This window comes from Manis javanica, chromosome 2 (assembly GCF_040802235.1).
Source record: "Manis javanica isolate MJ-LG chromosome 2, MJ_LKY, whole genome shotgun sequence".
Lineage (NCBI taxonomy): Eukaryota > Metazoa > Chordata > Mammalia > Pholidota > Manidae > Manis > Manis javanica.
In genome coordinates, this window is record NC_133157.1 from 128,876,809 (window position 1) to 128,902,358 (window position 25,550).

General features: G+C 40.8%; 1 protein-coding gene across 1 annotated transcript in view; it reads left to right on the forward strand.

Moving 5' to 3' along the window:
• The first annotated feature begins 7,989 nt into the window (after positions 1 to 7,989).
• The window catches only part of LOC140847867 (neuroepithelial cell-transforming gene 1 protein-like), a 41,197-nt gene continuing 23,636 nt past the window's right edge, over positions 7,990 to 25,550 (forward strand). Inside the window, exon 1 of the mRNA XM_073229382.1 lies at positions 7,990 to 8,184. Coding sequence (XP_073085483.1) covers positions 8,164 to 8,184 — 21 coding nt within the window. The 5' untranslated portion in view covers positions 7,990 to 8,163. The remainder of the gene's footprint in view (positions 8,185 to 25,550) is intronic.

Consider the following 25,550-nt stretch of genomic DNA (forward strand, 5'->3'; position numbering starts at 1 on the left):
TTTTATTTAACCCATTGGTTTTATATATATATATATATATATATATCAAAGGAAAATACAGAATTGCATTAAAAGCAGGATATTCTTGCTATGAACATTTTATTGACCAATTTGTGTATGTAATTGGTATAAGAGTAAAGACACATTGTACAACTATGTAAGAATTTGTTCACCATGTAAGAACTTGTTCGTTGTGCTTCAGAAGATCGGAGACTGATGAGAATTAGGCTTGGGGTGGATTAATGATTGTGTGTTGTGCATTGAGTCCCCTGTACAGAATTTTATTGTTGTTAACTGTTAACAATCATTTGATCAAATATGAGACATGCCCTCAAAAAAAAAAAGATACATTGTACAGGAGTATATTTTTTCTATATGTAGATTTCATGTAATTGAACCATGTATATGATCCAAAATAAACTGTTTGGTTTAGTGAATTATTATTTTTGCTTAAATAATCTTAACTTTATAAAGTGTCTCTCCCTTTTGTAAAAATTCTGAAAGTAACCAGAACCTATACCTTGATTTTTGTATACCTCCCTCTTGTTTCTACAACTGAATGACTAATGAGGCTACTTTAACTCTAAAACTATGGAAAGAATAGTTTTTTTTATCTATCTAGTGTTTTATTTTACTGGTTACTCTCTATTTATTGTTTGAATTGTCTATTGACAGATATTCCCTTCGGAGAGGTAGCTCCTTCACATGTTTAACACCTGGCCTCCATTGGGACTTCACTTTGGTGAGTAGATAATGAGTTTTTATTTCAAGTCATTAGAGAGCATTCACTCACGGGCTGTCTTTCAGCCTGGTATACAGCTCAGTTTTCTGTAGTTCTCGGAATATGTTGAGGTACAGAGTTTCTTTTGCCATCTTTAGCAGCCTAATTTAATTTTTTCTGCAAACAAGCTGAACCTTTTCTTTCAGTTAAATATGAAACATATTTTCAAAGTTCCAGATCTATTCATCTTTAGCTCAATGCAGTCCTTTCTCTTATTCCTATCAGTGTTAAAATTAGGATACTATGTCATGAAATATGAAGCTTTTTTTTGGTACATATTCTAATGGCTTTTTTCTTGTTTGAAAATGTAAAAATCATTGCAGAGAATAAATATATTGAATGAATTTTCCCTTATTAATCATCGTAGTATAGAAGGAGTACATTATTTTTAGAATGAGACTTTACAGAGGCATCAACTTTGTGCAAAGTAACACTGGAGAATTGATTCTTTTTATAATTAAAAACTCATTACCTATTCTTACTACTCATACAAATAATGTACAAATAAAGCATGAGTTTTCTGCTTTTCTTATTTGGGGAACATATCAAAAAATGGCTGTTTCTAGTTTGCCAAACTATACTTGTCTACACGTATTGATGTCCTAATGATTCATCAATACATATTTAATTTGTATCCTGTTCTTTTGTGTTTAATTTATATATCTGTCAGGGAGTCCTGTACAATATTTCTTTACTCTTATACCAATTATATACACTAGTTGGTCGGTAAAACATTCACAGCAAGATTATCCTGCCTTCAGTTCTGCATTTTCCTTTGAAACTTTCATCTGGTCCCTTTCCTTTACTGGTTTACGAACCTAAACTTAAAATCTTTAGTGGAGAATTGCCTCCAAACTTGATTTTTCAAACATACCAGCAAAAATATTTTGATCAAGTACTCCTGATATATTTATTTGTAATTTTTATGTATGTAGCACCATTATTTGCTAATATCTCAAAGCACAGTACTCATTTAGGGTAAGGTTAATGATAGTGGACATAAATCTTTATTTCAAATAGCCATGATAAATTCACAGTTTGAGGCTGACTTTTTATTGGATCTGATTAGATTGTTATTGTCTTTAACCTTATTATGAGTGATGATTAACTCATCTGTATATTAAATATTATACAGCTTTTTAAGATTAAGAAATGCATAAAAATATAAGTTCTAACATTTTTGCTCCTACACTTCAGGGAAGTTATCTTGCAAAAACACTTCTATAGAGGTCTCCCATGACAAAGGGATGGTTCATGTATTAAAACTTTGGAATGCAGTTAAGAAGTACTTAAAGGAAGATGTGTAACTTTTAAATGCATAGTTTAAGAAAGAAAAAGAGCAAAAATCAAGCATATAACTCAAGAGATTAAAAAAACAACAATGGAGTAAACCAAAGAAAACATAAAAAGCAAGAGTAAAAAATTATAAAATCAACACCAATCATGATAAAATTCTTGACAAACCAAGAATGGAAAAGAACTTCCTTAGCCTGAGACCTGCCACAAACAGCATACATAATGATAAAATGATGACTGCTGTCACCATATCTACTTAGAATTGTACTAGTGCTCCTAGCCAACACAGTAAGACAGGAAAACAAGCGGAAGCAAATTAAAAGAGATAGTGTGATTTCATTACTTAGAGACAATATGATTGTCTACATAGAATATCCAAACAATGGCAGTAACAGCTATTAGAACTAACAGGAATTCAAGCAAGGTTACTGGCTATAAAAGCCATAAAAAGAAAAAAATAGAATGTATATAACCTAGCAGTAAACAGTTAAATTTTATTTGAAACAGTAATTTTAAAGATGCTTTTATTGAAATAAAAACAATTTTAAAAACTAGGAATGAACCTAATAAAAGATCTGTGAGACTTTTATGGGAAAAATTGGAAAACATTAGTAAAGAACAAAGGACATGTAATTAAATGATTATACCATATTCATTCAAGAAAAGACTTAATAGCATAAAGATGTCAATTCTCCCCAAATTAATTAATAAATTCAGTGCAGTTCTGATAAATCACGTTAGAGTATAATAGATCTCATTTTATACTTCATGTTGAAAAGTAGAAAACCCTGAACAGTGAAAGTAGGATACAAGTCAGGGGACATATGTGCTGTATTAGCTATTAAGACAACACCAAGGGTACAATAATTACACAGCATAATGTGGGTGCAGGTATAGACAAATAACTGATGGAACAAAATAGAGAACCCAGACACTGATCTACATATGAGAACTTCCTGTATCATAAGCATTATGAAGGTGGTGCTGTCAGTAAGTGGTATTGGAATGGGGGCAGTTGGCTGTGTTACCCCATAGCACATACATACAAAAGTTAAATTCTAGATGGACTGAGTATATAAATATGAAAAGCAAAACCTTAAAAAATTTGAAAGAAAACATAGGATGTTTTAAAATCTGTTAAATTTCTTCATACATATGTCCATGCACATGTATGATTTTATGTAAATGTATAAATATTATCATGTATGTGCTTTTTCCCTCAGTGCACTCTTCTTTTTGCCTCGAGGTGTCCTCCTTTCCTCTCGTCTCCTCTAAGTCTTTCCATCCCCCCAACCTCTACTTTAATCCATGTCAGCAACATTATATGTACCCTTCTCTGTTCTGCTTAGAGAATTATTTACATAGCCTCACAAATAACAGATGCGGGGTTTTTGCTTAGTTTGCTTTCAAAATTAGGATCAAATTATTCATACTTTTCTGCATCTTCTGAACATGACCTTAAGGTGAGAAAAGATTTCCTCATTTTTTAGTTTTTTCCAATAGACGTGTATTGTTCTTTCCCACCTTACCATTTTCTTAATGTCCTTTAGTTAAATTTGAAATTGTATGTTATAGTTTTGCTTTGCAGCCTTGAGCATTTCCTTCTGAGGTGCTTTCCCTATAGGGATATTATTCTGCCTTTATTCTCTTTTTTCTTAGGGCAATTTTGTATTGGATTTGACTTGGAGAATTTTCTGCTCATTCTAATGTGAATTTAGTTTTCCTAAACTTTTAAAAGGAGCTTGGTTTAGATAGCTTCTCTAACTTCATAGATCTCTCTCTCTTCTTTTCATGGTGGCTTGTTCCTGAGATGCTGTCTTCATGTATTTTCCCCACTTCCATCTGGACTTTATCTTCCCTTTTTTCTCCATTGTTCTGATCCTGCTCAATTTTGATTGCACTCCCACCAGTTTCTCCTCAGGGTGAGCCAGGACTTGGAAGGGAGCCCTGGCTCATCAGTTTTGAGAGTTCATTAAGAACTAGGCTGTACCACAAGTAATCTGAAGAGTTATTTGAGATGTGAGAGAAAGAAGTGTTACTTAAGGACTCCTCTTCAATATTGATTAAAGACCAAAAGTTAAAGAGATATACACAGTTTTTGCTACTGCTAGCACCAGTAGTGCTGAATGAAGGGATAAATGGTTCCTGGAAGGTATGCCAGGGATGTGTATATTCATCTTCCAGTTGATAAATCCTGCTTCAAACAACAAATCTTACTTTGCGCCATGAGAAAATTTTATGGTAAAGATAACTCTCCCCATGGGAAAAATATATATGTTCCTTTAAAAAAAAACTTGTTTCCCATTATGTGTAAAACATATTTTACTTTTTTTCTAACAGTCCTTGACTTACGTAAGAGTTGTGTTCTTACAAATTTTACATAAGTAAATTATTTAATAGGGTGGAATCACTTCACAAACACATGATTTGGTCAGGGGGCTCTTTAGACAATATGTATGCTAAAGATAATTATGAGCATCCCAAATAATTTTCTTATGAATACAGCCAAAGGCTATTTTTTTTAAGTAATTTTACTAGTTGTATGCAGTCTAATGGGTAACATGCATTCCCCTCCATGTAAAAATGAAACCATTTTTTTCTTATAGAAAAGAAAATGAAGAGAGAAAGCTGATGATGTTGTAAGCCTTAGCAGCCTTGATCTGAAGGTAAGCCTTATACTACTCTGTCAAAGAAAAGCAATTTAAAAATACATAGGTAGGATTTTATTTCTGTGCTGTAAGAATATGAATGCTGATTTCTTTGGCATTTTTAAAGTGCAAAACTGAGTAATATTGGCTCTTATAGATAAATTGTTTTTTCTGCTCTACTACTTTGTTAAAAATTCAGAGAAAACCTCCCATAAATGATGTTAGGTCATATCTAGTAATCACAAACTCAAATGCCTAAGAAGACCAGACATATATCTGCAAAGAAGGGAGGTATGGATATGAACAGACACTTCTCCAAAGAAGAAATTCATATAGCCAACAGGCACATGAAAAGATGCTCCACATCACTAATTATCAGGGAAATGCAAATTAAAACCACAATGAGATATCACCTCACACCAGTTAGGATGGCCAATGTCGAAAAGATTAGCAACAAAAAATCCTGGCGAGGATGCAGAGAAAGGGGAACCCTCCTACACTGCTGGTGGGAATGTAAGCTAGTTCAACCATGTGGAAAGCAATAGGGAGGTTCCTCAAAAAACTAAAAATAGAAATACCATTTGACCCAGGAAGTCCACTCTTAGGAATTTACCCAAAGAAAACAGTTTCTCAGATTCAAAAAGACATATGCACCCGTAAGTTTATTGCAGCACTACTTACAATAGCCAATATATGGATGCAACCTAAGTGTACATCAGTAGATGAATGGATAAAGAAGATGTGGTGCATATACAGAATGGAATACTATTCAGCCATAAGAAGAAAACAAATCCTACCATTGCAACATCATGGATGGAGCTAGAGGGTATTATGCTCAGTGAAATAAGTCGCAGAGAAAGACAAATACCAAATGATTTCCCTCATTTGTGGAGTATAACAACAAAGCAAAACTGAAGGAACAAAATAGCAGCAGACTCACAGACTCCAAAAAGGGACTGGCAGTTACCAAAGGATGGGGAGGTGGGCCTGGGAGGGAGAAGGGGATTTTGGAGTATCATGATTGGTGCACACGGTATGTGTGGGGTCATGGGGAAGACAGCCTAGCTCAGAGAAAACAAATAGGGACTGTGCTTCATTTTCTTACACTGATGGGCAGTGACTGCAATGGGGTATGTGGGGACTCAATAATAAGAGTGACTGTAATAACCACATTGTTTTTCTTGTGAAACCTTCATAAGTGTGTATCAGTTATACCTTCATAAATAAATAAATAAACAAATAAATAAAAAGAAAGCAGGTATGGTGAAAGAAGAGTACCATGTCCTCCCTCAAAGAGGTAGCTGCTGCTGTGCTCCAGCTATTGCTGTGTGTGGCACTGTCAAAATAAAGGTTATTTTTATGTGAAATGTCCTGATTTTTAACTGTTGGACCATGCAAGCCAGACAACTTGCCTGCAAGTCAGTTATAGCCCATGGGTTGAGAGTGTGTGACCTACAATAAACTAAAACTCAGTGCACACCTAAAAATAATTATGTATCCTTTTGTGTAAAATTGTAGTTAAGTCCAAACACCTGGTATCTTTGAAATTGCTTATTCTGTTCTTGTGATTTGGCGAATTTTATAGAGCCATCTTGGTTTTAAGGAACCTTTTTTAAACATTGTTATGAAGAAGTTACATATTTTTTAAGTAAGTTTTTTTATATGTTTGACATGTCTAAGGATGACAGCTGCTACTGCTTTGAAGACAAGTTATTTTCTAAAAATTAAATTTTTATAGGTGGGTCATCAACATTTTAGCAAATACAGGAGGCCAGATTGTGTGCGCACATGTGTGTGTGTGGTTACAACATCTTTATACAAGAATTATGTATTTTAAGTGTTGGGCTTTTTTCAAAACAGTTTTAGTTGCATTTTTTAAATTTGTATTTAAAGGAAGAAAATAGCATGAAAGGACAACCCTGGGTATTAAGATATGCTTCAAATCAAATACAAAAATAAGACGGTATTTGCAGTTTACCACAATAAAATCCATGGTCAAGTGTACTTAAAGATCATCCTCCTTTTGTTCACCCCAGCTCCAGCAATTATCAGTGTACCATCAGATCCATTTCACATCATCTATCCACTCACCTACCCTGCCCTAGATTACTTTTTAAGCAAATCTTAGACATTCTGTCATTTCATCTGTATCATCAAATTCAGTATTCACACATTTGGTTTTGTTGTTGTTCATCTTGTAAGTTTGATTAAAATTCATATAAGGTCCATACACAGTGATCGATTATATCTCTTAAGTATCTTTTAATCTATAGGTTTTCTCTCTAGCTCTTTGTCTTCTTGCAATTTTGTTGTTGTTAAAGAAACCATGTCTTTTTTCCTATAGAGCTTTCAACAGCCTGGATATTCATGAATATATCCCCCTGGTATCATTTTCTATGTTCCTCTATCCCTATATTTCAACTGATTGGTGGTTAGGTCTGCAGATTCTTTATATTGACTGTGTGCTTCACACAGGGAGGTATATGTCTTTTTGTGCTACTTTCAAAATTAGATATCATTTCCTAGATCCATTTTTTCATTGGAGGTGACAAAGCAGTGATACTGTACTTTATCAGCCCTTCTGTTTACTAACTGAAACATTTCACTAAAAAGAAAATTCCCCTCATAACCATTTGGTTACTACGAAGTACTAATTTATACTGAAGGCAGAACAAGTGTTTGATTCATTCCTTTACCAGTTTTTAAAATCATGAATTTTATTTATTAAAATTCTCTAATGAATTTCGATACAGCACAGTAAATCAACATATCACACACCTTAAATTTATAACATGTGAATTATACCTAATAAAGCAGAGGGGGAAAGGACGTAGGAACCATCCTGAAGAAGCACCCAGTGGCCAAAGATGTGATGATTTGATCATAGTAAGAGTAATAATTGAAGTGGATCAAGATACAACAAGTGTGTTCATATCTGTGAGTTTATAAAATACTACAAATGAAAAAATAGCTACCTTCTGGGGGTTGAAACCCATTACAAGACACAGTGTGACCAAAGAAGATGACAGCAAATGTTCTTTTGGGGTGAAAAACTTTATTACCAATCTTCTTCCCCTAGAGGTAGGTCGAGCACTAGTGTCTCTGCCTCCGCCCAGAGCACTGGGCTGAGGTTTCTATATAGTGCAGTAATACCTTATTCCATAAAGGTAGCCTAGCAACAGGCCAGTTACATCATGAGGTGGTTTAAGTTCCGTGAGAATCCTGGCCATAGGAACCCCAACTGGCCCACACAGCGAACTTGCCAGGGGCTGAAAGCCTTTGACAAGAGAAGTGGCGAAGTCCACAGTGTTCATTGATTACTAAGGAGAAAGAAAGGCTGCCCTTAGGGGAGGGGTGCTTCAGCAGGCTGCCCATAGGAGGGGGCAGACAGTGGATTGTCTAAGGGAAGCACAGGAGGAGGTGGCACGAGAACACCAGATGCGAAGAACTAAGGTGAAGGTAAGAGCTTCTGAAGACTGAGCTAGCATTGCTGTGAGGCACAGTAGAAAAGCTAAAGGTCATAGCAGAGAAGGCACTCGGGGCAGGGTGCCATCAGTCCCAGAAATGGAAGAGGTGGGGAAGGATGAAGGGGTGGTGCCCGAGGCACTGACTCCTCCTGTATTGAAAGCACACCCAGTGGTTGTGAAGAAAATAAAGACCCAGCAGTTGAAAGTTCACTTAGGAGAGGAGCAGTCCCCTCATGGAGCACTCTATGCCCCACCCCTATAGTCAGGCTGAGCTGGTGAATTTGGGCTCCTGGTTTAGGCAGAAGCCCTCAGAGTCAATATCAGCTTGGCTCCTGTGTCTGTAGGACTTAGGGGTGGATGAAATTGTTCTGTTGGGATCAGAGATGGGAAAGCAGGCAGCGATTACAAAATGCACATCAGACCCCAGGGAATCACTCCTTCCTCGACTGGCTTATAGCTGTACTTCGTGCTGTGTGGCCCAATCAGGGTGATCTACCATCCTCTCCTGTTAGATGGCAGGTGTATGTTGAGCTCCAACAGGTGTTATGAGAACTAGGCATAAGACATGCCATGTATAGTCCAGAGAATTATGGCCCATATGAAGAGATTTTCACTACTGGATTGAGAAATACTGTGTTTCAAACACCCCCCACATCTGTCTTTGGGTCTCTAGTGGCCATTCTTTCCCCTCACTTAGGCCAGCCCGTAAGCAAGGTAACACATATAGTAGCTGACTTAGGAGAGGTTGAAGCAGTGAGAACATGGAGAGAAATAAGGTCTTCTCCTCACAAGAAAAACTTAAAGAATCCCATGAAAGTTACCAGGACCCAGATGTGGGTTGATTTAATACTGGCAGTACCAGATGAAAGGAAATTAGACGGAAAGTCAAATTAGATCTTACTAGAACTATGGCAACATCTGAAACCAGAGCAGCAGTTCCAGCCATTAAGACCAAAGAGGCAGAGGTCAGAGCCAGAGCCACAAGTCCGAACTGTGTGTTTGCAAGACTTCCTGCTGGAGAACGAGCCAACCTCACTCGAGCCCACACAGTAAGATGATGGGGGAACACAGTTTGACTGAGGGGAAGGTCAAGGTATCTGCCCTGAGAGACCAGGGGGGAACAGGAGGCCACATATGGAAATAGCTATCCATTGGTCCCCAGTGAAGTGAACATACAATGTATCCTGGCTCTGGCAGACACAGGGGCTGAATGTTCACTGATTCATGGTAACCCTGAGCAGTTTCCCCGAGACCCCAGTATCATAGATGGATATAGGGATAAAGCTGAGTGAAACAAGCCCAATCCCTTTGGGAATAGGGTGTCTACCCCAAAAAGAGCATACTGTGTTTATATCTTCTATCCCTGAGTATATTTTGGGGATTGATATCCTGCAGGATCTGTGGTTGCAGACCACTGCAGGTGAGTTCAGACTGAGAGTACGTGTGGTGAAGGCAGTTCTGAGGGGACATGGTATGCACCTGCCCATAGCTCTGCCTGTGCCTCGGCAGGTGACTAATACCAAACAATACAAACTGCCTGGACAACATAAAAAGATTGGAGAAACTCTCCAGGAGCTGGAAAAGGTGGGTATTATAAAACCCACCCATAGTCCTTTCAATTCCCCGGTGTGGCCAGTACAAAAGCCAGATAGCTCCTGGCAGGTGACTGTGGACTACAGAGAACTGAATAAAGTCATACCCCCTATGCATGCTGCTGTCCCCTCTATTGCAGGTATGGTCGATACCCTCAGCCATAAACTAGGAACATACCATTATGTGGTAGATGTTGCTAATGCCTTCTTTTCCATTGACATAGAACAGGAAAGTCAGGAACAGTTTGCCTTCACGTGGGAAGGATAGCAATGGACTTTCACCGTCCTTCCACAGGGATACCTCCACAGCCCCACCATCTGTCACGGACTTGTAGCCCAGGACGTGGCTACATGGGAGATACCGCCAGTGGTGTGGCTGTACCATTGTATTGATGCTGTCATGCTCACATCCGATTCTCTTTCAGATCTAGAAGGTGCGGCATGTAAACTGCTGTAGATGCAACATCTACAGGAGAAAGGATGAGCTGTGAACACTACCAAGGTTCAGGGACCTGGTTTGTCTGTCAGATTCTTGGTCGTGATCTAGTTGGGTGAGACCAAAGTTATACCAGAAGCAGTTATAGGTAAAGTCCAGGCTTTTCCTACCCTTACAACTGTAGCATTGCTATAGGAGTTTCTGGATTTTCTAGGCTACTGGAGAGTTTATCCCGCACTTGGCACAAATTCTGAAATCCTTATACCAGTTGGTATAAAAGGGCATCAGGTGGGACTATAATGAGACTTGTGCATCTGCCTTTACTACAGCCAAATGGGCAGTCAAGGCCGTTCAGGCCTTGAGTGTGATAGACCCATCAAGGCCCTGTGAGCTGGATGCACATGTGACTGAAGATGGTTATAGCTGGAGTCTCTGGCAGCGGCTTGAAGGAACTCGCCAGCCTATTGGATTCTGGTCACAACTCTGGAAAGGGGAAGAGGCGTAATACACTTTGATAGAAAAACAACTGACTGCCGTATATCATGCCTTGCTGGCTACAGAACCCATCACTGGAATGGCCCCGATAAAGTTAATAACAAACTCTCCCATCTTGGCGTGGGTGTGCTACTGGACCCAAAAGCCAAGGAGTGGTGTGGCACAAACGCCCACACTGGCCAAGTGGGGTGCTTACCTACAGCAATGTAGTGCCCTCTCTAGTAACCCCTTGAGTGAAGATATCCCAACACTTATTGAAGCTGGTGACATATACTAGTGGAAAGCAGGAAGAACTTGCTTTTGAACCATTAGTAGCCAAAAGTCCTTATTGGGAGGGAAGAGCCTCTGTACCCGAAGATGCATGGTACACAGACAGCTCCAGCTGTAGGCAGCCCCCAAAATGGAGGGCCATAGCTTTCCATCCTAAGACTGAGACAATATGGATGGAAGATGGTAAAAGGGAAGAGCAGCCAATAGGCAGAGCTGTGGACTGTGTGGCTTGTGATCATCCAGGAGCCCTCCGTTATAGTTGTCTGCACTGACAGCTGGGCTGCCTATTAGGGTTTGACCCTGTGGCTACCAACCTGGTATCATGCCAACTGCCTGGCTGTTCACTGACCCCTTTGGGGACAAGAATTGTGGCAAGACTTATGGGCCTGTGGTCAGACTGAAATAATTGCAGTTTACTGTGTGACAAGTCATTTGCCACTGGCATCCCCAGGAAATGATGAAGCAGATGAATTGGCCCTGATACATTGGTTAGAAGGAAAGCCTGCCTCTGATGTAGCCCAGTGGTTACATCAGTGTTTGTTGCATATGAGGCAAAAGACAATGTGGGTTGTAGCCCGTCAGTGCGGCTTGTCTTTTTCCTTTGAAGAAGTTAGTAGAGCCCGGCAGGAGTGTGCCATATGCTCCAAAGGGACTTACAGCAAGTTCCACAGCAACATGGGAAAATAACTGAGAGGGCTATACCCCTCGTCAGGTGGCAGATAGACTATATTGGGCCTCTACCTGTGTCAGAAGGATATCATTATGCCATGACTTGTGTGGACACAGCTACTGGACTTGTGGTTGCTTTTCCTACCCATTATGCACACCAGCAGACAACCAAAAGAAGCCTAGAGTGTCTTTGCCGCCTATGGCCCACCACAGGTAATTGAGAGTGATCAGGACACCCATTTTACTGGACATACACTGCAAGAATGGGTGCCACAGCTGGAAATCAAATGAAAGTTTCATGTGTCATACAATCCTACCGCAGCAGACATGATGGAGAGGCACAGTGGCTTGTCAAAATCCGGACTAAAGTCAGATACCAGTAGTCTGTGGGGATGGTCAGTCTGCTTATGTACCGTGCTACGGCATTTGAACAAGAGACCCCCGAAAGGGAGACCTAAGCCCCATAGACGTGTGAACACCTATGGCTGCCTCCCCTATGCAACTGCAAGTACAAACCAAGGAAGAATCACAGAAGCTGAGGTTTGTCCACCAGAATATTATCTTGCGGCCGGCACCAACTTCACTGAACCCCAGAGACTCCATTTAGTGGACCTGGCCTTGGACCTTTTGACACATGGACCAACGATGGCTAGCTCTCCTGGCACCTTGGGGACAAGGCCTGGAAGCTGGCCTCCTGTCTATTCCTAGAATAACCACAGAGTGGTCCCCAAAGGTCACAGTAGTATATCCTGAAAGGCCAGAAGGTAGGAGATTCTTACCGGGCAGTTTGTTTTATCATTATGACCAGTGCATGAACCTCCAGTAGCACTATATATTGACCCTTCAGTAACCCCCACGGGGAAAGGAGTAAAAGTATGGTATACTAGACCTGGAAGGGACCCCCTTCCTGCTACAGTCCTATCACAGAACCACTCTCTTGCATGCATCCTACCTGATGGACAAGATTTGCCTATGTTGTTGTCATTAAAACATGTGTCTTATCGCCCCTAAGGTCTTTGTGGATTAGGAACTTCCTCTGGCTTGAGGATTATTATAATTTTTTTGTTATTGGGAACCTCCTCTGGCTTGAGGATTATTACAGTTTTTGTTATCTGTGTCAAAATCTTGTTGTATCTCAATTTTTGTTAACCTCTAAGTTGTTTTTATCCTCTGTTGCTGTTGTGGAATCTGGTTACAGTGCTCCAGCTTTCTCGCACAGGGACCATTGAGGAAGATTGAGAGCATGTAGATTGTAAGGCAAGAATCCTTGAGGGGTGGTGTCTTGCCAAAGGGTTTCAGCCCTGGGCAAGTTTGCTATGGATTCAGTGTCACCAAAGAAAATTACAGCATAACGTTCTTTGGGGTGAAAGGGTTATACCCAACTTTATTTCCAGATGGCAGGTCAATCAGTAGAATCCCATTAACTCAGATTGAGTCTGTATGCAGGAAGCCAGTCTCTGCCTCTGGGCCCCTTTGTCCGCACAGCCGTCCTCTGGGCCCCTGTCCTTGGCGCTTCCACCGCTCCAGCCTCTGCTCTCTTCTGCAGCCTTGCAGCCCTGCCACCATGTTGCGCGCAGAGAGTGGGCTGAGCTCTTTATATAGAGTCAACAGCCATGTATTGCCCACAGGTGAGCAGTGAGCCAGTCGACCACGGCCAGGTGAGAATCCTGGCCACAGGAACTCTCATTTTATCCACAGGTGGAGTGTGGGGAAGTTGGGGTTCCTATGGCCAGGATCCCCACTGAACTTAAACCACCTGATGATGTAGCTGGCCTGTTGTTAGGCTACCGCTTCCATGCCTTTAGGCAATGAGCTATTATTACACTATATAGAGAGCTCCACCCAGTGCTCTGGTCAGAGGCAGAAATGCTAGTGGTCGACCACTGTGATAACAAACCGGGTAATAAACACTTTCACCCCAAAGCATGTTACTACTGTCATTTCTTTGGTCACATTGAATCCATAGCGAACTTGCCAGGGTCTGAAACCCATTAGCAAGACAGACCCTCACTTCATATCTTAGAGGCTTGATAGACCTTCTTTTCTTCCAGGATAACAAGTTGCTCCAGGCCCACTTACACTTTCTTTTTCTGCTCCACACCTGAAACCAGTCATTTCTAAAAGCCCTGGTTTCCTTAGGAAATGGTAGAGGCTAAAATCTGGGCATTTTTATTTACACTCCTTGGATTGATCATTGTTTCTCATCCTGCTTTATGAGCAGAGCTAGGAAATAATATGTAATTTTGTTTTTGTAGTATACGCTACCATTTATCTAAGGGCTGAAATATAAATACATATTATGTATTTACTTTTTGTTGTTGTTGTTATCATTAATCTACAATTACATGAAGAACATTATGTTTACTAGGCTCTCCCCTTCACCAAGTCCCCCCCACAAACCCCATTACAGTCACTGTCCATCAGCGTAGTAAGATGTTGTGGAATGACTACTTGTCTTCTCTGTGTTGCACAGCCCTCTCCTTTCCCTCACCCCCCACATTATACATGCTAATCGTAATACCCCCTTTCTTCTTCCCTGCCCTTATCCCTCCCTTCCCTCCCATTCTCTGCAGTCCCTTTCCCCTTGGTAATTGTTAGTCCCTTCTTGGGTTCTGTGATTCTGCTGCTGTTTTATTCCTTCAGTTTTTCTTTGTTCTTATACTCCAAATATGAGTGAAATCATTTGGTATGTGTCTTTCTCTCCTTGGCTTATTTCACTGAGCATAATACCCTCTAGCTTCATCCATGTTGTTGCAAATGGTAGGATTCATTTTCTTCTTATGGCTGAATAATATTCCATTGTGTATATGTACCACATCTTCTTTATCCATTCATCTACTGATGGACACTTAGGTTGCTTCCATTTCTTGGTTATTGTAAATAGTGCTGCAATAAACATAGGGGTGCATTTGTCTTTTTCAAACTGGGCTGCTACATTCTTAGGGTAAATTCCTAGAAGTGGAATTCCTGGGTCAAATGGTAAGTCTATTTTGAGCATTTTGAGGAACCTCCATACTGCTTTCCACAATAGTTGAACTAATTTACATTCCCACCAGCAGTATAGGAGGGTTCCCCTTTCTCCACAACCTTGCCAACATTTGTTGTTGTTTGTCTTTTGGATGGTAGCCATCCTTACTGGTGTGAGGTGATATCTCATTGTGGTTTTAATTTGCATTTCTCTGATAACTAGCGATGTGGAGCATCTTTTCATGTGTCTGTTGGCCATCTGAATTTCTTCTTTTGAGAACTGTCTGTTCAGTTCCTCTGCCCATTTTTTAATTGGATTATTTGCTTTTTGTTTGCTGAGGTGCGTGAGCTCTTTATATATTTTGGATGTCAAGCTTTTATCGGATCTGTCATTTATGAATATATTCTCCCATACTCTAGGGTACCTTTTTGTTCTATTGATGGTGTCCTTTGCTGCACAAAAGCTTTTCAGCTTGATGTAGTCCCACTTGTTCATTTTTGCTTTTGTTTCCTTTGCCCGGGGAAATATGTTAATGAAGAAGTCATTAATGTTTATGTCCCAGAGATTTTTGCCTGTTTTTTTCTAAGAGTTTTATGGTTTCATGACTTGCATTCAGGTCTTTGATCCATTTCGAATTTACTTTTGTGTATGGAGTTAGACAGTGATCCAGTTTCATTCTCTTACATGTAGCTGTCCAGTTTTGCCAGCACCATCTGTTGAAGAGACTCTCATTTCTCCATTGTATGTCCATGGCTCCTGTATCATATATGTTTGGGTTAATGTCTGGAGTCTCTAATCTGTTCCACTGGTCTGTCGCTCTGTTCTTGTGCCAGTACCAAATTGTCTTGATTACTATGGCTTTGTAGTAGAGCTTGAAGTTGGGGAGTGAGACACCCCCAAACACACTTTATTCTTGTTTCTCAGGATTGCTTTGGCTATTTGGGGTTTTTGGTGTTTCCATATGAATTTTTGAACTATTTGTTCCAGTTCGTTGAAGAATGTTGTTGGTAATTTGATAGGGATTGCATCAAATCTGTATATTGTTTGGGGCCGAATGGCCATTTTGACTATATTAATTCTTCCTAGCCAAGAGCATGGGATGAGTTTCCATTTGTTAGTGTCCTCTTTAATTTCTCTTAAGAGTGTCTTGTAGTTTTCAGGGTATAGGTCTTTCACTTCTTTGGTTAGGTGTATTCCTTGGTATTTTATTCTTTTTGATGCAATTGTGAATGGAATTGTTTTCCTGATTTCTCTTTCTATTGGTTCATTGGTAGCGTATAGGAAAGCCACTGATTTCTGTGTGTTAATTTTGTATCCTGCAACTTTGCCGTATTCCGATATCAGTTCTAGTAGTTTTGCAGTGGAGTCTTTAGGGTTTTTTATGTACAATATCATGTTATCTGTAAATAGTGACAGTTTAACTTCTTTACCAATCTGGATTCCTTGTATTTCTTTGTTTTCTCTAATGGCCGTGGCTAGGACCTACAGTACTATGTTAAATAACAGTGGGGAGAGTGGGCATCCCTGTCTTGTTCCTGATCTCAGAGGAAAAAGCTTTCAGCTTCTCGCTGTTCAGTATGATGTTAGCTGTGGGTTTATCATATATGGCCGTTATTATGTTGAGGTACTTGCCCTCTACACCCATTTAGCTGAGAGTTTTTATCATGAATGGATGTTGAATTTTGTTGAATGCTTTTTCAGCGTCTTTGGAGATGATCATGTGGTTTTTGTCCTTTTTATTTATGTGGTGGATGATGTTGATGGATTTTTTAATGTTGTACCATCCTTGCATCCCTGGGATGAATCCCACTTGGTCGTGGTGTATGATCCTTTTGATATACTGTTGAATTCTGTTTGCTAATATTTTATTGAGTATTTTTGCATCTATGTGCATCAGGGATATTGGTCTGTAATTTTCTTTTTTGGTGGAGTCTTTGCCTGGTTTTGGTATTAGGGTGATGTTGGCTTCATAGAATGAGTTTGGGAGTATTCCCTCCTATTTTTTTGAAAACTTTAAGGAGAATGGGTATTATGTCTTCTCTGTATGTTTGATCAAAATTCTGAGGTAAATCCATCTGGTCCCGGGGTTTTGTTCTTGGGTAGTTCTTTGATTACCGCTTCAATTTCTTTGCTCGTAATTGGCTTGTTTAACTTTTGTGTTTCTTCCTTGGTCAGTCTTGGAAAAGGTTGTATTTTTCTAGGAAGTTGTCCATTTCTTCTAGGTTTTCCAGCTTTTTAGCATATAGGTTTTCATAGTAGTCTTTAATAATTCTTTGTATTTCTGTGGAGTCTGTCGTGATTTTTCCATTCTCGTTTCTGATTCTGTTGATGTGTGTTGATTCTTTTTTTCTCTTAATAAGTTTGGCTAGAGGCTTATCTATTTTGTTTATATTCTCAAAGAACCAGCTCTTGGTTTCATTGATTTTTTTCTGTTGTTTTATTCTTCTCAATTTTGTTTATTTCTTCTCTGATCTTTATTATGTACCTCCTTCTGCTGACGTTAGGCCTCATTTGTTCTTCTTTTTCCAGTTTTGATAATTGTGATGTTAGAGTATTCATTTGGGATTGTTCTTCCTTCTTTAAGTATGCCTGGATTGCTATATACTTTCCTCTTAAGACTGCTTTCACTGCATCCCATAGAAGTTGGGGCTTTGTGTTGTTGTTGTCATTTGTTTCCATATATTCCTTGACCTCTGTTTTAATTTGTTCGTTGATACATTGGTTATTTAGGAGCATGTTGTTAAGCCTCCATGTATTTGGTTGTTTTATTCTGTGCTCTTTTGTGTTTCCTTTAACTGCTTTTGTGGGTGGTTGATTTTATTTTTTGCCTTTAGTTAGTGTTTGGTTGTTCTGCTTTCTTTGCTGTGATTTTATTTTCTCTGGTGACATCTATAAAGTCTTAGGAGTGCTCCCATCTAGAACAGTCCCTCTAAAATACCCCGTAGAGGTGGTTTGTGGGAGGCAAATTCCCTCAACTCTTGCTTGTCTGGGAATTGTTTAATCCCTCCTTCATATTTAAATGATAATCATGCTGGATACAGTATTCTTGGTTTAAGGCACTTCTGTTTCATTGCATTAAATATATCATGCCATTCTCTTCTGGCCTGTGAGATTTCTGCTGAGAAGTCTGATGATAGCCTGATGGGTTGTCCTTTGTAGGTGACCTTTTTCCTCTGTCTAGCTGCCTTTAAAACTCTGTCCTTGTCCTTGATCTTGCCATTTTAATTATTATGTGTCTTGGTGGTGACAGCTCCCTCCTGTGGAGTTAAAGCTTTATTGTGATCAGGGCTCTTTTACAGCAAAAACAAAGCTATAGTGATGGCTTCTAGAGAATTAACAGCCAAGTATTTCTTTCAATGTGTACTTTATTCATCCATCCATTTACAGTTATTTGTTGAAAGTCTGCTATGTGCCTGATACTGTGCTGTTTTCTAGAGACTGAGAAACTTCTGCCCTCGGGCAGCTAGGTGAGCAAGCCACACCTACAGGTGCGCTGCAGACACCTCAGAACTCAAACCACTCTGGTACTGGTGGTGTCATCCAATGAGAAAAAGGGGCAAGGCCGGTAGGTAGCCTATCAACAGGCCGGTTACATCATCAGGTGGTTAAAATTCCATGAGAATCCTGGCCATAGGAACCCCAACTGCCCAACACAACGAACTTGCCAGGGGCTGAAAGCCTTTGGCAGGACAAGTGGCGAAGTCCACAGTGTTCATTGATTACTAAGGAGAAAGAAACGCTGCCCTTATGGGTGGGGTGCTTCAGCGGGCTGCCCCTAGGAGGGGGCAGACAGTGAATTGTCTAAGGGAAGCACAGGAGGAGGCACGAGAAGGCCAGATGTGGAGAATTAAGGTGAAGGTAAGAGCTGCTGAAGACTGAGCTAGCATTGCTGTGAGGCACAGTAGAAAAGCTAAAGTCTGTGGCAGTGGAGGCACTCAGGGGAGGGGAGAGAAAGGTGCCATCAGCCCCGGAAATGGAGGAGCTGGGGAAGGATGGAGGGATGGTGCCAGAGGCACTGGCCCCTCCTGTATTGAAAGCTAGCCCAGTGGCTGTAAAGAAAATAAAGACCCAGCAGCTGAAAGTTTCTCTAGGAGAGGAGTAGTCCCCTCCCCAGATCATGGGGCACTCTATGGACCACCCCTATACTCTGGCTGAGCTGGTGGATTTGGGCTCCCGGTTTAGGCAGAAGCCCTCAGATTCAATATCAGCTTGGCTCCTGCGTCTGTGGTACTTAGTTCCAGCCATTAAGACCAAAGAGGCAGAGGTCAGAGCCAGAGCCACAAGTCCGACCTGGGTGTTTGCAAGACTTCCTGCTGGAGAGCGAGCCAACCTCACTCGAGCCCACACAGGAAGGCGATTGGAGAACACGGTTTGACTGAGGAGAAGGTCAAGGTATCTTCCCTGAGGGACCAGGGGGGAACAGGAGGCCACATATGGAAATAGCTATCCGTTATTCCCCAGTGAACATACAATGTATCCTGGCTCTGGCAGACCCAGGGGCTGAATGTTCACTGATTCATGGTAACCCTGAGCAGTTTCCCTGAGACCCCAGTATCATAGATGGATATAGGGATAAGGTTGAGTGAAACAAGCCCAATCCCTTTGGGAATAGGGTATCTACCCCAAAAAGAGCATACTGTGTTTATATCTTCTATCCCTGAGTATATTTTGGGGATTGATATCCTGCAGGATCTGTGGTTGCAGACCACCGCAGGTGAGTTCAGACTGAGAGTACGTGTGGTGAAGGCAGTTCTGAGGGGACATGGTATGCACCTGCCCATAGCTCTGCCTGTGCCTCGGCAGGTGACTAATACCAAACAATACAAACTGCCTGGACAACATAAAAAGATTGGAGAAACTCTCCAGGATCTGGAAGAGGTGGGTATTTAAAGCCCACCCATAGTCCTTTCAATTCCCCAGTGTGGCCAGTACAAAAGCCAGATAGCTCCTGGCGGGTGACTGTGGACTACAGAGAACTGAATAAAGTCATACCCCCTATGCATGCTGCTGTCCCCTCTATTGCAGGTATGGTCGATACCCTCAGCCATAAACTAGGAACATACCATTATGTGGTAGATGTTGCTAATGCCTTCTTTTCCATTGACATAGAGCAGGAAAGTCAGAAACAGTTTGCCTTCACGTGGGAAGGATGGCAATGGACTTTCACCGTCCTTCCACAGGGATACTTCCACAGCCCCACCATCTGTCATGGACTTGTAGCCCAGGACGTGGCTACATGGGAGACACCGCCAGTGGTGTGGCTGTACCATTGTATTGATGCTGTCATGTTCACGTCTGATTCTGTTTCAGATCTAGAAGGTGTAGCACCTAGACTGCTAGAATATCTACCGTAGAAAGGATGGGCTGTGAACAGTACCAAGGTTCAGGGACCTGGTTTGTCTGTCAAATTCTTGGGGGTTGTCTGGTTGGGTAGGACCAAAGCTATACCAGAAGAACAGTTATAGATAATGTCCAGGCCTTTCCTACCCCTACAACTATAGCTTTGCTTCAGGAGTTTCTGGGTCATCTTGGCTCCTGGAGAGAGTTTATCTCAGACTTGGCACAAATCTGAAGCCTTTATACCGTTTGGTATGAACAGGCGTCAGCTGGGAGTGGGATGAAACTTGTGCGTCTGTCTTCTCCTCAGCCAAACAGGCAGTCAAGGCCGTTCAGGCCTTGAGTGTGATAGAGCAATTAAGCCCCAGTGAGCTGCATGTACATGTGAATGAAGACGGTTATAGCTGGGGTCTCTGGCGATGGCTTGAACAAATTTGCCAACCTATTGGATTCTATTCACAACTTCGAAATGGACAGAGGTATGATACACTTTGATAGAAAAACAACGGAATGGCATGTATCACTCCTTGCTGGCTACAGAACCCATCACTGGAATGGCCCCGATAAGGGAAATACTCACCAATTCCGTCTTGGGGTGGGTATGAGACTGGATGCAAAAGCCAAGGCATGGTGTGGCACAAATGCCCACACTGACCAAGTGGGGTTCTTACCCACAGCAGCATAGTGCCCTCTGTAGTGGCCCCTCGAGTGAAGAACTCCAATATTTTTTGTGCCGGTGACATACTAGTGAAAAGAAGGAAGAATGTGCTTTTGAACCATTAGTAGCAGAAAGACCCTATTGGGAGGGAAGAGCCCCTATACCCACAGATGGATGGTACACAGATGGCCCCAGCCATGGGCAGCCTCCAAAAAATGGAGGGCAATAGCTTTCCACGCTAAGACTGAGACAGTATGGATGGAAGATGGTGGGGTAAGCGCAGCCAATGGGCAGAGTTGCGGGCTGTGTGGCTTGTGATCAGCTAGGAGCCCTCCCCTATAGTTGTCTGCACTGACAGCTGGGCTATCTATCAGGGCTTGACCCTGTGGCTACAGCCTATTACCATGCCAAGTGGCTGGTTGGTCACTGACCCCTCTGGTAGAAAGAATTGTGGCAATACTTATGGGCCTGTGGTCAGACTAAAATAATTACAGTATACCATGTGACAGGTCATTTGTCACTGGCATCCCTAGGAAATGATGAGGCAGATAAATTGGCCCAGATACATTGGTTAGAAGGAAAGCCTGCTTCTGATGTAGCCCAGTGGTTACATCAATGTTTGTTGCATGCGGGGCAAAAGACAATGTGGGCTGTAGCCCATCAGTGGGGCTTGTCTTTGACCGTTGAAGAAGTTAGTAGAGCCCGGCAGGAGTGTGCCGTATGCTCCAAAGGGACTTACACCGAGTTCCACATCAACATTGGACAATAACTAAGGGGCCTATACCCCTCATCAGGTGGCAGATAGACTATATTGGGCCTCTACCTGTGTCAAGGATATCGGTATGCCATGACTTGTGTGGACAGGGCTGCTGGAGTTCTGGTTGCTTTTCCTACCCATTGTGCACACCAGGAGACAACCCAAAGAGGCCTGAAGCAATTCTGTCACCTATGGCTGACCACAGGTAACTGAGAGTGGTCAGGGCACCCATTTTACTGGACATACACTGCAAGAATGGGTGCCACAGCTGGAAATCAAATGCAAGTTTCATGTGTCATAAATCCTACTGCAGCGGGCATGATAGAGAGGCACAATGGCTTGTCAAAATCCGGACTAACGTCAGATACCAATAATCTGTGGGGTCAGTCAGTCCGTTTATGGACTGTGCTATGGCGTTTGAATGAGAGACCCCAAAAGGGAGCCCTGAGCCCCATAGACATGTTAACACATACGGCTGCCTCCCATATACAACTGCAAGTACAAAGCAAGGAAGAATCACTGAAGCTGAGGTTCGACCACAAGAATAAAATCTTCTGCCAGCGCCAACTTCACTGAACCCCAGAGACTCCATTGAGTGGACATCGCCTTGGACCTTTTGACAGCTGGACCAATGATGGCTGGTTCTCCTGGCACCTTGGAAACAAGGCCTAGAAACTGGCCTCCTGTGTATTCCTGGAATAACCTCAGAGTGGCCCTCAAAGGTCACAGTAGTATATCCTGAACGGCCAGAAGGCAGGAGCATCCTACCGGGCAGTTTGTTTGATCGTTATGGCCAGTGCACGCACCTTCAGTAGCACTATATGTGTAGATCCTTAAGTAACCCCCACGGTGAAAGGAGTAAAAGTATGGTCTACTAGACCTGGAAGGGACCCCCTTCCTGCTACAGTCCTATCACAGGACCACACTCTTGCATGTATCCTACCTGATGGACAAGATTTGCCTATGTTGTTGTCATTAAAACATGTGTCTTATTGCCCCTAAGGTCTTTGTGGATTGGGAACTTCCTCTGGCTTGAGGTGGATTATAATTTTTGTAATTTGGAACCTCCTCTGACTTGAGGATTATTATAATTTTTGTTATCTGAATCAAAATCTTGTTGTATCTTAAGTTTTGTTGTTATTCTCTGTTGCTGTTGTGGAATCTGGATACAGTGCTCCAGGTTTCTCACACAGGGACCACTGTGGAAGATTGAGAGCATGTAGATTGTAAGGTGAGAATCCCGGAGGGGTGGAGTGTGCGGAAGTTGGGGCTCCTATGGCCAGGATCCTCCCTGAACTTAAACCACCTGATGTAACTGGCCTGCTGCTAGTCTGCCACTTCCACGCCTTTAGGCAATGAGCTATTATTGCACCATATAGAGAGCTCGGCCCAGTGGGCCGAGGCAGAAATGCTAGTGTTCATCCCACCGCCGCGATAACAAGCCAGGTGATAACACTTTCACCCCAAAGAATCGTTCTGCTGTCATTTCTTTGGTCACACTGAATCCATAGCAAACTCGCCGCGGTCTGAAACCCATTGGCAAGACAGACCCTCACCTCATATCTTAGAGGTTTGATAGACCTTCTTTTCTTCCAAGATAACAAGATACTCCAGGCCCACTTGCACTTTTTTTTCTGCTCCACACCTGAAACCAGTCATTTCTAAAAGCCGTGGTTTCCTTAGGAAATGGTAGAGACTAAAATCTGGGCATTTTTATTTACACTCCTTGGATTGATCGTTGTTTCTCATCCTGTTTTATGAGCAGAGCTAGGAAATACATGTAATTTTTAAAGATATAATAAATCACAAATTTATGCTCTTTCAAATTCAAGGCTAAGGGTTTTTCACATAAGTTTGTCACTTTTATTATCTAGATCTCTTTCAACTACACCAAAAATCTGGGTTCCTGGAGATACTGACTTAATTATTCACTTGATTTCCCCATGGGTCAAAGACAACATTTCTATAAATTACTACTGCATTACTCTAAATGTTACAATTACAGAAAACATTTTATGGGTTACTTGTCATTTTTATAGGTCATAGTAAGGATGTACAAATTACTGTATTTTAAAATTACTGATCTAATTGTTTTCTGTGTGTGATTATGACAACTCACATTTCTTTTATGCTATAGAGACGTTATTCTACTCCACATTTTCTGTTTTTTATCATATTTTTCAACGGGACACATGATTTTTTCTGATATTTTTTTTTCAAACTTAAATAATTTTAATAATTTACCAGCATTTTTAAATGAACCAGTTTCATTATTGTTTTTCAATTTTTTTTTTTGAGAGGGCATCTCTCATATTTATTGATCAAATGGTTGTTAACAACAATAAAATTCTGTATAGTGGACTCAGTGCACAATCATTCATCAACCCCAAGCCTAATTCTCAACAGTCTCCAATCTTCTGAAGCATAATGAACAAGTTCTTACATGGTGAACAAGTTCTTACATAGTGAATAAGTTCTTACATGGTGAACAGTGCAAGGGCAGTCATATCACAGAAACTTTCGGTTTTGATCATGCATCATGAACTATAAACAAGTCAGATGTGATTATTCGTTTGATTTTTATACTTGATTTATATGTGAATCCCACATTTCTCCCTTATTATTATTTTTATTTTTTTAAATAAAATGCTGAAGTGGTAGGTAGATGCAAGATAAATATTTCTGATACTTTTTAAGTGCAGTAAGTTTTCCTGTAATTTTAGGTAAGAGGAGTGGGTCAAATAGCCTGTTTTTCAGCTTTGTAACTCTGAAGTTCTCTCTTCTATTGTTTTCACAAAGTGATTTTTAAAAATACAACCCTCAGGCTATCTGAGAGCTTTCCTTTTTTTGACCCACCTTTCTTTTATCTGAACTTTTTCTTGTCTTTGTTTTTCTTATTCTGTTCTACTCTATTTGGATCCTACTCCTTCAAGTTTTTCTCAGAGCAGTGTCAGTTTCGAGAGTTTATAAGGCCCAGACTGCTTCAGCACCAATACACCTTACTGTGTGGCGGTGTTCTTACTCCTAGCCTGAGAATTCAATCCTTGGAGTCCTTCCCAGGCTAGTCTCCTGTTTTCATGCCACTGAGGGGCTTTCTGCTCAGGGCCACCAGAGAAGTGCAGTTGTCTTCTCTCCGCATCTTTGTGCACAAATGCTGACACCATGTAGGTCTCAGAGCTGTCTGACAAACTAAAGGTTTTGGGGGAAAAACTGTCTCTTCATTTTGTTGTAGCTTGGCTTTTCTGTTTTGCTATGTGTTTTTTTTTTTCTTTGAACAGTGAAGACCTGTTAAAGATTTAATTTACATAGTAAAGAGTGAGCCAGCAGAACGATGAAGCTGGTCAGAGTGCTGTGGAAATATGGAAGTATTGTAATCACTGAAGAGTGATGGAATAAGGTTGCTAAATTAGGTGCAAGCAGAATAATGGCCTCTGCATCTCTACCTGCAAAAGTATTTGCAGTGCTATCAGTTTTCTACAGTGTTAACATCTTACAGATGTAACCCTTATGGTTGTAAAAAAAAACCCAACCAATAACAAACAGTGAATCAAATAAAAGGTACATGGCCCTAGAAAATGAGGTAATCCATTGAAAAGCATTCAGGCATCCTTTTTGTCTGATTTCAGGTTCTGGATATTTCTAATTCTTTCCTTAACTTTATCACCTTCCTGACATACGCTCTTTCATAGCTAATTTTGGAACACACAGTTTTTTTTGTGGACATGTTTTTCTATTATGCTTTTTTTTTCCTTTGTAGGTATGTTATTTTTTTCCCTATACCTTCCTTCTTATGAAAACCTTGTAGATTTCACTGTTCTTTTTTTCTATTGCTCATTATTTTGTAAAATTAGTTTTAGAAAGGAGGACTGACTTGATATATAAATCTTAGGACAGGTATTATATTGTATTATATTATAAACTATTATTCATCAAAAGACTCAGATTGCTAAAATCAGAAATGCAAATGGACATATTAATACCAATTTACAGAAATAAAAAGTATTATAAGAGAGCACTATGAACAGTTTTATACTAGCAGATTAGATAATTTAGCTGAAGTGAACAAATTCCTAGAAATGCCCAACCTGCCAAAGCTGAATCATGGAAAAAATCTGAATGTACCTAGAACTAGTAAAGAGATTGGATACATAATCAAAAACATCCCCAAAACAACAA